Source organism: Scyliorhinus torazame, chromosome 9 (genome assembly GCF_047496885.1).
Source record: "Scyliorhinus torazame isolate Kashiwa2021f chromosome 9, sScyTor2.1, whole genome shotgun sequence".
Taxonomy (NCBI): domain Eukaryota; kingdom Metazoa; phylum Chordata; class Chondrichthyes; order Carcharhiniformes; family Scyliorhinidae; genus Scyliorhinus; species Scyliorhinus torazame.
The window spans coordinates 34,622,286-34,635,817 of record NC_092715.1 but is presented as its reverse complement, the minus strand read 5'-3'; the positions used below and the strand labels follow the sequence as shown (position 1 = coordinate 34,635,817).

General features: G+C 45.9%; 1 protein-coding gene across 8 annotated transcripts in view; it reads right to left on the bottom strand.

Moving 5' to 3' along the window:
* Nucleotides 1-13,532, bottom strand: part of cep44 (centrosomal protein 44) — a 114,592-nt gene that overhangs the window by 36,002 nt on the left and 65,058 nt on the right. For all 8 annotated transcript variants that reach the window (XM_072515765.1, XM_072515771.1, XM_072515769.1 and 5 more), the window contains 2 exons: nucleotides 8,560-8,691; nucleotides 7,351-7,554 (listed from right to left, as the gene is read on the bottom strand). In XM_072515765.1, coding sequence (XP_072371866.1) covers nucleotides 7,351-7,554; nucleotides 8,560-8,691 — 336 coding nt within the window. The remainder of the gene's footprint in view (nucleotides 1-7,350; nucleotides 7,555-8,559; nucleotides 8,692-13,532) is intronic.

The following is a 13,532-nucleotide window of genomic DNA, read 5'->3' as shown; positions in this document are numbered from 1 at the left end:
CATGCTTTAGAATCGATTTTATTTTAAATATGCAATATATAAAAAGTTACAAATAGCACATGTTGCACTTTTCCATTGATTCTTTCACTTTACATTTAATTTACGACCTTTCATTATTTGGAATCATAAACCAGAGGAAAGGGTCATTCAGCCCACCTTGTCCATCAGCACCTGAAAGAGCTATCAAATAGTCCCATCTTTCTCAAATATTTAGCATATTATTTGACAATCTCTGACCAACACCAGCACAGATCATTAAGCCAACAAAAAAAAAAACCCACCCACACCCAAAAATGAACAAACACCTGCGGAAATGCCCTCAAATCAACGAAGAAACCAAAAAGTTAGTAAGAGCAGGAAGAGTCAGGAGAGGAAGACCCAGAATGCAAACATGAGGAGTGAAGCAGAGCAGGGCATGGTGAACCGGGGGGGTCACCAACACAAACGCTAGCTCAGCCACCGACGGGACAGTGGATGGAGCTCCTAATATAAGAGCTCCTAAAACATAGGGACTCCATTAAGAAGAACCTTGCGGTGACCGTGAAGGAGGCCATAGTAATCCCTCTGGCCCCCTTCAAAGAGGCGCTGGAGAGGACAGAGCGGCGGTTGGAGATCCAGGAGGTGGGAACTCGAAAAAGCAGCCACTGACCAGAGTGATCGGATAACCTCACTCGAGACAGAATTGGCAAGGTTGGTGGCAGTGCAGGGAGCCCTAAAAGGGAAGGAGACCCAGGAAAATAGATCTTGCCACAAGAACCTCAGGATTGTCAGGCTATCTGAGGGCAGAAACCCAACGGAATACGTGGCGCTGATGCCTGGGAAGCTGGTAGGGGGAGAATGCTATTCCAAGCCCCTAAATGGAACCTGGTGGGCCTGATGGAGGAGGTAAAGAGGGACCTGCAGAGGTGGGACTCACTCTCGCACTGCCTGGCGGGGAGAGTGCAGACGATCAAGATGAATGTGCTGCCCATATTCCTCTTCCTATTCAGATACTTCCCAATCTTCATTCCCAAGGCCTTCTTCACTAAGTTAGACAAATTAATCATGGCGTTTGTGTGTGTGTGTGTGTTGAGGTGGTGGGGAAGAGGGAGAGCGAGGGAGAATCCTATGATCCGCCAGAGCGTCCTACAAAGATGGAGAATCACGGGGGGCCGGCCCTTCCGAACTTCCAAATCTATTACTGGGCAGCCACCACAGAGAGTACGGTGATGGGTCAGGGGCAGGAAGCGAAATGGGTAAAAATGGAGGAGATTTCCTGTGTGGGGACATCCCTCCAGGCTGGCCATGGCCACACTCCCATTCCCCTCAGCCAGCTGTGTACTTAAAAAACTCAGTGGTGGTGGCCATGCTTAAGGCATGGAATAACTCAGGCTTCACTATGGTCTGGTAGCAATGTCTGCCATAGCCCCATCGGCAAGAACAATAAATTCACACTGCTGACATTAGACACCTCCTTTAAATGGTGGAGAAAGGGTGAGGGGACACTGATGGTAGGGGCCTATACATAGACGGCAGAATAGCAACCCCGGAGGAACTGATAGACAAGCCACAACTTCAAAAGAAAGCGAGTTGCAATATATGCAACTAACAAACTTCCTCCGCAAGGAGATAGCAACATTCTCCCAGCTACCAGGACACTCCCTACTGGACAGGCTTTGAACCGTGGGTGAATTAGGGGACAGTAAGTACTCTGACATGTACGAACCATACTGGAGGAGATGTGGTCACCACTGGACGAGACAAAGTAAAAGTGGAAGAACCAGGCATGGAGATAGGGAGAGGACTCTGGATCGAAGCACTGCATAGGGCGAATGCCATTTCTTCATGCGCAGGACTGAGCTAATGCAGCTAAAGGAAGTGCACAGGGCGCATTTGACCAGAACACGCACAAGTGAGTTTCTTCCTGAGGTGGAGGACAAGTGTGAATGGTGTCAGGAAGACCTGGCAAACCATGCCCATGTCATGGCCCAAACTCGTCGGGTACTGGACCGCCTTTTTCAAGGCCACATCCAACGTTGTGGGGGTGAGTCTGGCCCCATACCCACAAGTGGCAGTCTTCGGGAACAGCCAGGACTCTTTACGAGGAGAGGGGCAGATGCCTTTGTCTCCCTGATCACCTGATGGAGACTCAGCTGGAGATCAGTAGCTCCACCCAAGGCCGCAGACTGGCTGTCCGACCCAGCGGAATTCCTCAATTCGGACAAGATAAAATTCACTATCAGAAGTGGGCTTCCACAATACATGGAAGCAATTTATCAAGTGCTCGAGGACCTGTTTGTGACCATCATCCAATAAGGGAGCAGGGGACCGAAACAAGCAAAGATGGAGAAGGGGAAGGCGGTAGGGGTGGGGGAAGACCAACCAGAGCACAGAGGGAAGCAGGGCAGAAGGACCAAGGGGCGCCGAAGGGGGTGAATCCAGGGAGGGTAGCCACAGCAACAACAACAGGGTGCACCTGGGAGACCTCAAACAAGCTCCTGGCATGTTTTAATACCATGAGGCCATATGTAAATACTGAAACAGTACTTGTATTGGATTTGTTTATTGTCACGTGTACCGAGGTACAGTGAAAAGTATTTTTCTGCGAACAGCTCAACAGATCATTAAGTACATGAGAAGAAAAGGGAATAAAAGAAAATACATAATAGGGCATCGCAACATATACAATGTAACTACATAAGCACTGGCATCGGATGAAGCATACAGGGTGTAGTGTTAATGAGGTCAGTCCATAAGAGGGTCATTTAGGAGTCTGGTGACAGTGGGGAAGAAGCTGTTTTTGAGTCTGTTTGTGCGTGTTCTCAGACTTCTGTATCTCCTGCCCGATGGAAGAAGTTGAAAGAGTGAGTAAGCCGGGTGGGAGGGGTCTTTGATTATGCTTTTGGGATAACCAATTACTGGGGGCCCAATGCTAACAGTACTCAAATCTGTATATATGTTTCCTATGTATTTACACTGGATTACTTTGTTCCCGTTTTGTTTTCTACAGTGTGTTTTCTTTGGATATTTTGTTTTCTTTTCAGTCATATTTAAATCCTTATTAAGCAATGTTGTTACAAATTAAATGCAAAAACCACTACAAACATATTTTTTTAAAAAGGACCTTGGGCTGTATTCTCCCAAAATGGGGCTATGTCCCCACGCCGGCGTAAAAACACTGGTGTTGCATTCCCCAGTTTCTGCAAAAAATAAAAGGCTTCAGGGGGCTAGCAGGGACCCGGGGAGCTTCACGCAGCTTTGGCTGCGGATAGGGGCCCCCGCATTTCCCGTTCCGAGCGTCATGGCGGACTCGGACCGCGGACCAACAAGAACAATCTACGCCCCCCTGGTCGGCTGCGCGCCGCTGCATCAGACCAGCCCGATCGCTGACCCGACCGCCCATTAGCCCCCCCCCCCCCCCCGGTGCTCGATCCCCCCCCCCCCCCCCCACCAGGGCAGCCGCGGACTGAGTCCGCAGCCGCCGCGCGAGAGTCCTGACCGGCTATACCACATTAGTTCCATGCCATCGGGAACTCGGCCGGTCGGGAGCGTAGTATCTCTGGGAGGGCTTCTGGTAATGGCTCCCAGCCGCATGGCGTAATTCGCGGAGGAGTGATTCTCCAAGACCCGGAGAATCGCCGAAGCGGCACCGGGCCCGATTCAGTCGGGAACTTCAATTCTCCGCCCCCGCGCCAAACGCGATTTCGGCATGGGGCTGCAGAGAATCCAGCCCCTCGTGTCTGCTGATGTGCATCAGCAGACTCACATTAAAACATGTCCTGTACCAGGAGTCTACCTAGAGAAAACAAGCACACTCCCCACACGGCCAAGCCTTGCAGCAAACAGCAAGAGGTAACAGGGGCAGAACCTTGAAATCTGGAAGTCCCTAGTTTCGGACCAGCATGAAGGCAGTGGAGTTTGATTCAGTTGTCTCGCACTTGGAATAAGAACAGGAGAACATTTCGGCAGCTTTCTTAACGACTGAGCAGCCCTCTTTAGGATCCACTCTGTTCATCCCACATGGGGAAAGGGCTAGAAAAGCTGTCCTAAAAATAGTCTGTTTCATCCCCAACCTGGCTGGAAAACCACATCCAGCAGACTCATTTACTTGCAGTCAGGAAATCAAAATTAAACTGAATTTCAGCACCTGGAATGGATGAACCCTTTTGGATAATGAGCAAAACAATCGACCAGTCGGAGAACTGCCCTGGTTGCCTGTGACACTCGGGACACTTCAATACCGACATTGCTACCCTGCAAGAGACCCAAAGAGCAGACGAAGAGTAGCAGAGAGAAGATGGCGGTGGTTGCACCTTCTTCTGGAGGAAAACCCAAGGATCAGCCCAGGATGCACAGAATTGGTTTCGCCATCAAGAACTCGTCAACTGACTCTTGGGAGCTCCCTGGCGGCATCAACGAGCACCTCATGCCCCTCTGTGTATAACTTGCCAAGAACCAGCAGGCAATAGTCCTAAGTGCCTGTGCCCCAACCCTTGATGCCAATGATGAGTCCAAAGAAGACTTCTACTCCATCCTGAACTCCATCCTCTGCAACATTCCCAAGATCATCCTTTTTGGGGACTTCAACATCAGTGTTGGAAAGGACATGCAAATCTGGAAAGGAACTATCGGAAGAAGTTGGCAATTGTAATTCCAATGGGGTTCTCCATTGACGCGGATAAAAGCTTGCGATCACTGACACACTGTTCCGCCAAAAAGACAAGTTCAAGACTTCCTGGAGATAACCCACAGTCAAAGCACTGACACATGATCGGCATCATTGTTCGATCCAGAGACCAAAAGGATGCCCCCATCACCAAAGCGATGACCTGTGCAGATGACTGCTAGGCAGACCACCGGCTCATCCTCTCCTCCATGTCCATCCAATCCCACCAGAAGCAGTGGAAGATGAAGAAACAGCTCAGAAAAACGATCAACACTGAGCGGCTACAATGGCAAAGCATGCTAGTGATCTTTCAATAATGTCTTCTCCAAAATCACAAAGTGTCCATTCTAATGGAGTGGAGGACAACTGGAAAGATCTGAAGTCAGCCATCATCTGAAGCTGCGAAGAAACCATCAGCTACAAGACCAGGATACACCAAGACTGGTTCAACGAGAAAGGTCACACCATTGAAGACCTCATTGACAAGAGGAAGGCTCTCCGTGCCTGGCAAAAAACAAAACCAGCAGGCAAAGAGGAGAGCTCATCACTTAGCCGAGGTGGAGGCACAAAGAAGAACTTGGGAAATCAAGAACCAATGGTGAACTGAGAAAGCTAAGGAGCTGCAACTCCTCGCTGACACGTTTGACACCTGGTGCTTCTTCAGTGCCACCAAGGCAATATATGGGCACAATACCCTCGGCGTCAAACCATTGCGGAATAAGGATGGCAGAGAAAACATCAGAGAAAACTTTGATGGACAGAATACTTCCAAGAACGTCTAAACCCTGATAGATGAGGACATGTTTGAGTAAATCTCCCAACTCCCCATCAAAGGTGATCTTCAACTCCTATCAAGCATGGACCAAGTCGAAGCTGCCATTAAGCACATGAAGAATGGAAAAGCTGCAGGAGTAGACAATATTCCAAAGGAGATATTCAAACTTGAAAGAGAAGAGATCACCCGTCATCTCCATTAGCTATTGCTGAAAATCTGGGACAGAGAAGAAATTTCTGCCGACCTCAGGGATGCTGTCATCTACACCATCTTCAAGAAAGGAAACAAAGCAGACTGTGGGAACTACTAAGGAATCCCACTACTCTCCATTGCTGGGAAAATCATTGCCCGAATCCTCGCTAACAGCTTTCTCCCAGTCTCTGAAGAAATTCTTCCAGAAAACCAAACCGTGGAACAGCGAACATGATTTCCACTGCTCGGCAGCTTCAAGAGAAATGCCAGGTGCAACATCAGCCATTCTACACATTCTGACCAGTAATCGGGAAGTGTTATGGAAGATCCTGTCAAAAGTTGGTTGTCCAGAAAAATTCATCAGCATCCTTCAAATCCTCCATGACAAGATGTTGCAGACAGTCCTCACCGATAGAAATAAGACAATGCCTGCGAGGTCAAGACTGGAGTCAAGCAAGGTTGTGTAATTGCCCCTATCCTTTTCTCCATCCTCTTCACCACCATCCTTCACATTGTCAAGAGCAAGCTTCCCAGTGGAGTGGACATCGTCTTCAGGATGGATGGAAAACCTTTCAACCTCAACCCATTGGAATTCAAGATTAAAATGACACTGACATCGCTCGTGGAACTTCAGTATGCGAATTACATTGCCATCTCCACTATCTCAGAAGAGAATCTCTGGGCCATGTTTGACACATTCGCGGAAGTATGCCAAAGAATCGGTCTCAGCCTCAAGACTCAAGTCCTTTACCAACCTGCCCCAGGGCAAGATTCGGTCTCTACCTCCAGCATGATCAAGGTACAAATTCTCCCAAATGTGGAACATTTCCATACCTGGGGAGCCACCTAAGGCTGACATTGATGTGGAGATACAACATCGTATCCAATCCACGAGAGCCACCTTCAGATTCCCAAGACGAAAGTGTTTGATGACGGTGACATCCTTGCTGATATCAAGATCCTCATGTACAAGGCGTCGTCTTCCTAAACTTTTCTATTCAGCTCAGAAACCTGGACTATGTACAGACACCACATCAAGGCCCTGAGAGGTACCATCAACATTGTCTGAGGAGGATTCTCCGCATCAGCTGGGAGGACAGGAGGATTAACATCAGCGTCCTTGAAGGAGCCAAGAGCACCAGCATCGAGTTCATGACCATCTGAAAGCAACTCCGCTGGGCCAGCCATGTGCTTAGGATGTCAGAGTCCCGACTGACAAAGCAAGTCTTCTTCGCCCAGCTTAAGGAAGGCTTCAGAACACGAGGAGCAAAAAAAAAAAGACGCTTCAAAGAGAGCCTGAAGGCTTACTTCAGGAAATGCAACATGAATGCCTGGGAGACCCTTGCTCAGAAGAAACCTACTTGGAGGAACCTCCTGATTGTAGGGACACAATTCTTAGAGGACATCCGACTACACAAGGAGGCCCAGAAAAGGAGCCTGAGAAACGAATACCAGTGATCTCGAGGGCCAATCCTATCTCACGGAAACGTCTGCCAAGTGTGGGGTTGAAGATGCGGCTCTAGGATGCAAGAACCCACAGAACCATGACCAGTTACACAGAGTTTCTTAGGTGGAGCACTGGGTGGAGTGGCTGGAAATTTTGGATTCTGGTCACGAGCCATTAAGCCAGATTAAAAGTTCTCACAGTGTAAGAACATGATTCGGCTTGGTTGTGACGCAGCCTGTAGTTGAATTGGCCAGCCAACTGAGTACGTCTAAAAATAAAACTCTGGCTTACCTTTCTGGAATGCAGCAACAGCTGAGTTTCGAGCAGAACAACACGGCTCAGCAGATTATTCCAGTCTCTCTCATCTATAATCACTTTTCCAGCTGTCGCACATTCTAAAGCCTGCAGCTTACTCTGCACCACGTCCAGTACCTGGAGCTTCTCCTGACATTTGGCAACCGCATGCTTTAGCATTTTGATCTCCAGTGCCTGTGACTGTCAAGCAAGAAACAACTCGTTTAGCTTTAAATAAGTAACAAGTTTGATAACAATATATTCATTGTTGTTTATGGTAGCAATTGTTTAAAAACGCATCATCACATCTTCGCCAAGCCTCTTCCACAAAAAAGTTCTGAGCTTTTAAATACAATTGGCACCATATACATGGATTCCATATGCACCAGGAAAAAGATAATCTTCTATTTCATCAGTGCTTCAGCTCAGATCGTGGCTACAATAATAATGCATGTCTAAAATCACAGTTCTGGATAAGAAATATTAAAATTAACATACTGCTAATGCTACTACCATTATAGTTGCAGGAAGTTATATGCGGAACCTTGAACGTAGAAAAACATCTCATAGTATATCAGAGGAAATGAAAGATCAACGCTGAGCCAAAGTATGAGGTACTAGAAGAATGCCAAAAAGGGTCACAGAAACCAAACACTTTTTACATCCTGCTCTCTCCCCATACCTCTTGATGCCTTTAGTTTCAAGAAATCTATTTCCTTCTTAAATGTATTCAATGGCCCTTAGTGAGGCATTTGGATATTTGAATTTGCTAGTTGGAAATTGATCCCATTGTCATTAGAATTCCCTGCGACATGGTCAGGGAGCTGGTACGACACCATCTCACCTCCATTTTTGCTGCCCCCCCCCATGCCTCTCGGTGACACTGCCTCGTGCAGGCTGTTAACATTCTCCATAAAGTCTACAGTCTCATTGTGCTGTAAGCTTTAACATTATGACTCTCAAATTAAGGTACGGAGGATATTGTCTATCGATAACTTAACCCATTCCAATACCATTTACAAGTATAGAGAACAAGCAAAAAGTTGTGATCGTCCATAAAAGCTGCATCATATTTCCATCTCAGATACTCTAGTTTTAGTTTTGGTCACTTTCCTCAGTCATGCCTTCCTCCTGCAACCTATTAGTTTCCTGATAAACATTGCATCAGATTTGTCCTTCATTTAGGTTCAATAGAACAATACTTACTTCATTTGACGTGGATAGTGCTGAATATTCTCTAATAGGTTCATCTTCAACGAGGTCATTTTGAAGACTGGATGCAACGTAAATTGGTTTCACATCATTACTGGATAAATGACGTTCTACTAAAGGTTTAATCTAAAACAAAATGGAGAAGTTTATTCCTCTTCACTTCCTTTCCAACACATGCTGGCACATGCAAACACACACATCATATGGTGCTCCTTCTATAGGGTTGATCCACTGTTAGGTACTCCCAGCACAGAATGGAACTTGCAGAGGGTGCTTAGTGAAAAGTTGCATGTTTGCAATGTCTGAACAAAGAACAGTACAGCACAGGAACAAGCCCTACGGCTCTCCAAGCCTGTACCGGTCATGATACCACCCTTGGCCAAAGCCCTCAGCACTTTCAAGTGCCGTTTCCCTCTGTACCATCCTATCCATGTATTTGTCGAGATGCCTTCTGAACGCAGTTAATGTATCTGCTTCCACAACCTGCCCTGGCAACGCGTTCCAGGCACTCATCACCCTCTGCAAAAAACCTGCCTCACACATCTCCTCTAAACTTTGCCGCATGGACCTTAAACCTATGCCCCCTGGTGACTGATCCCTCCACCCTCGGAAAGAATGCCTGCCCATCCACTCTATCCATGCTCCTCATAATCTTGTAGACCTCTATTAGGTCACCTTCAACCTCCGTCATTCGAATGAAAACAGTCAAATCTAGTCAGCTTCTCCACATAGCTTTTCTATTTCTTTAAAATTTAGAGTATCCAATTAATTTTTTCCAATTAAGGGGCAATTTTGCATGGCCAATCCACCTACCCTGCACATCTTTGGGTTGTGGGGGTGAAACCCACGCAAACTACGGGAGAATGTGCAAACTCCACACGGACAGCGACCCAGAGCTGGGATTGAACCTGGGACCTCAGTGCTGTGAAGCAGCAGTGCTAACCACTGTGTCCACCGTGCTGCCTTCTCTCAGCATTGTTAACACCCGACAGACCAGGCAACATCCTGGTAAACCTCCTCTGCACCCTCTCCAAAACCTCCACATCCTTCTGGTAGTGTGCGGACCAGAATTGTGCGCAATATTCCAAGTGCAATATTACCAAAGTTCTATACAACTGTAGCATGACTTGCCAGTTTTTGTACATGATGCCCCATCCAATGAAGGCATGCATTCCGTATGTTTTCTTGACTACTTTGTCCACTTGTGTTAACACTTTCAAAGATCTGTGGACCTGCACGCTGAGATCTGTCTGACTTTCTATATTCCTGAGAGTTTTACCGTATATTTCCACTCTGCGTTAGACATACCAAATGCATTACTTCACATTTGTCTGGATTAAACTCCATTTACCATTTCCCTGCCCAAGTTTCCAATCTATCTATGCCCTGCTATAATCCTCTGACAATCCTCAACACTATCTGTCACTCCACCAACCTTGGTGTCATCTGCGAACTTACTAATCAGACCAGCTACATTTTCCTCCAAATCGTTTATGTACACTACAAACAACAGAGGCCCAAGCACAGATCCCTGTGGAACACTAGTCACAACTTCCATTCATAAAAACACCCTTCTACTGCTATCCTTTGCCTTCTGTGACCGAGCCAGTTCTGTACCCATCGTGCCACCTCACCTCTGATCCCATGCGACTTCACCTTTGTACCAGTCTGCCATGAGGCACCTTGTCAAAGGCTTTACTGAAGTCTATGAAAACAACATCCACCGCCCTCCCCTCATCAATCAACTTTGTCACCTCCTCAAAGAACTTGATCAAATTAGTGAGATACGACCTCCCCTTCACAAAACCATGCTGTCTATCGCTAATGAGTCCATTTGTTTCCAAATGTGTATAAATCATGTATCCTGAGAATTCTCTCCAATAATTTACCTCCTACCGACGTGAGGCTCACCGGCCTACAGTCTCCTGGATTATCCCTGCTACCTTTCTTAAACAGTGGCACCACATTAGCTATTCTCCAGGCCTCTGAGATCTCACCTGTAGCCAATGAGGATACAAAGATGTCAATTAAGGCCCCAGCAATTTCCTCCCTTGCTTCCCTCAGTATTCTGGGGTAAATCCCATCTACCTGGAAATATATCTACCTGAATGTATTTTAAAACACCCAATACCTCCTCCTTTTAGATGTCAACATGACTCAGACTGACCACACACCCTACCTAAGAATCACCTTCCACAAAGTCCTTTGCTTTGGTGAATACGGATGCAAAAATGTATTTGTTCACCAATTTAAATGGATGGAAAATTAAGCCCACAATTACCTGGGCTACACACCTTCCGAGCAGCATTCTTAACTAGATGCAACAATTCATGAAATCTACCTATATTCTTCAGTAACATGTAATTTAAATATAAACGTAAGAACTTAAAATTCAATAATGTATTATCGAGTTAGGTATACTTTAAAATTAAGAGAATATCTTTATCATAAATCATTACATTAGAAGCAACTGGCATATGTAGTTACAGAATGAATACCATTTTAGTAACACAGCATATTTGGAACAAAATACCAGAGAAGCAGAGTGTAACGATGACAGATTTTCATAAGAAACAATACAGAAATGAAGATTATCATCCAACATGCATCCATCATATATCTTTCAAATGAAACCTACCTTAACCAAGCACTTGAGGCTCAATTTACATCTGTTTTCTGACTTATTAAAATTCCTCTCTCTCATGGGTACGTCCCATGAGACAATGGCCGTGATTTACCAGCCTCGTCGCGTCACCAAGTCAGCCCCTCATGAGATTCGCGATACTCGAGACGTCACGCGAGATTCATCCAAACCTCACAAGACATCACGGCCTGGATCTCACCCTCGCTAGCTGAGATCCCAAAATAATAATAATCTTTATTGTTGTCACAAGGAGCTTACTTTAACACTGCAATTAAGTTTCTGTGAAAAGCCCCCAGTAGCGAATTCCACAGATTCCAGAGAGAATCGGCCTAAACTGCTCAAACTCTCTTCATAAGATAAATCATTCTTCTCTGGAATCAATCTAGTGAACCTCCACTGAACTGCCTCCAATGCCAGTACATCTAGCCTCAAATAAGGGGACTAAAACTGTGCACAATACTCAAGGTGCAGTCTCACCAATGTGGCATGTGTTTCATTAAAAGGTTGGGAGAGGAATCTTGCTCTTAACCAGTACCACCTATAGATTGCGCTGTGATACCACTTTTCAATGTTGTATTACTGCTGATCACAGATTTATCCAGCCTGTTTGTTGGACCCTGACAGAGGGACCACAAGGAAGCAATGAGGGGCAAAACAAAAGGCTTAATTACACAATCTTACTATCTACAACTCCACTCCCGAAGGGTCTCCTGCGCCAACCTATATCAGGGTCAGGGTTTTTATGTCTACTGGGAGTAGGCTGCCACCCCCCCAATCAGGGAAGTTCATATTTATCCGAGGTCAAAGGGAACCGCACAGTCCATACCACCCGGGAGGGGTATAAAACTGCTGTTCTTCACTGCAGCAGCTATTTATGATTTGTTTTGAGATCCACAGATCTAGGAATTTTATCGCATTGTGCACATTTTATTGACTAAGGGTGCAATAGGATAGGCAACGAGCATATTAGGGGCTAGTTTAGCTCTCTGGGCTAAATCGCTGACTTTTAAAGCAGACCAAGGCAGGCCAGCAGCACGGTTCAATTCCCGTACCAGCCACCCCGAACAGATGCCGGAATGTGGCGACTAGGGGCTTTTCACAGTAACTTCATTGAAGCCTACTTGTGACAATAAGTGTTTTTCATTTCATTTCTTTTCATATTATTGGTACAGAATTTCACTCAGCATTCATAGCTGAGCGCAAGAGCAGGGTACAGGAGTAATGTAGGCTGGGATTTTCCAGACCTTCCAGGGGAACTCAGGTGAGTGCATTGCTCGGGGTGAGAAAGGAGATCCAGGCTGAACTGGTTTGCTCGCTATGTGCTGGGGTGATCTTTAATAATTGCACCCCAACCATCGCGCTTCGAAGGTGCCCACGGGGCGGGCGAATCAGAGGCCCCCCTGCCAGCGATTTGTTGTGGGACCCGTGACTTTGTCGTCTCTTTTTCCAAAATGCCGCATTATCGACTGGAGAAAGGCGCTATCGCCATCAGCAGCTTCAATGGCACTTTTCGTGCCCCACATTGGCTTTTGCCGATATCGGGGAAAATCATAGTCGTAATGCTCTGGATGCTCTTTTCGGTGCTGTGCCCAAGCCAAGGTGGCAGAAGTCTGATCTTCTATGGTAGCATCATGAGCTGAGTGTAGATACACACACATTTTATATATATCATCTTTGTATTGATTGAAGTGAGCCTTTCTTCTGTTAATTAATGAGACATATTTCTTGACATTTTCATGTCTTCATTCCAATCAAAGTATAGAGAAATTTAAGGTTTTTGTAATATTTCTTCATAGTTTAAAAGTATTTAAAATATATTTCTAGCTATCTCCTTTTTTAAAACATTGGTCTCTTATCCTGCAATTTTTACTACGTAATTATGGAATTGCAGTGAGTAGATTGTTTGGTGGGAGGTGGGTGGGGACAGTTGGATGTGTGGATCAGGCTCATGCCCACAGCATGATTCCCTTTCCTACTGAGTCAGATGGAGGTCCAGCCTCCTTCTCTTAGCCATGGAATAAATTATGTAACTTTGCTGTGATTTGGTGAATAATCGCCAAGGCCCTGCCATTTGGCATGGAGCTCAATAAGAAGATGACGAGATCAATTACAAATTAATTTTAGTAGCAAGCATTAAATATTTTGATTATTTGGTCTGTTTTTATCAAATCTGGATTGTGAAAATGGTATCCGACTGCTGCGGGCTGGTTACATCTCGGTCTGTCAAGGCACAAATCCAGAACTCTCAATTTATATGCTTTCAATAATAATAATAATAATCTTTTATTATCACAAGTAGGCCTACATTAACACTGCAGTGACG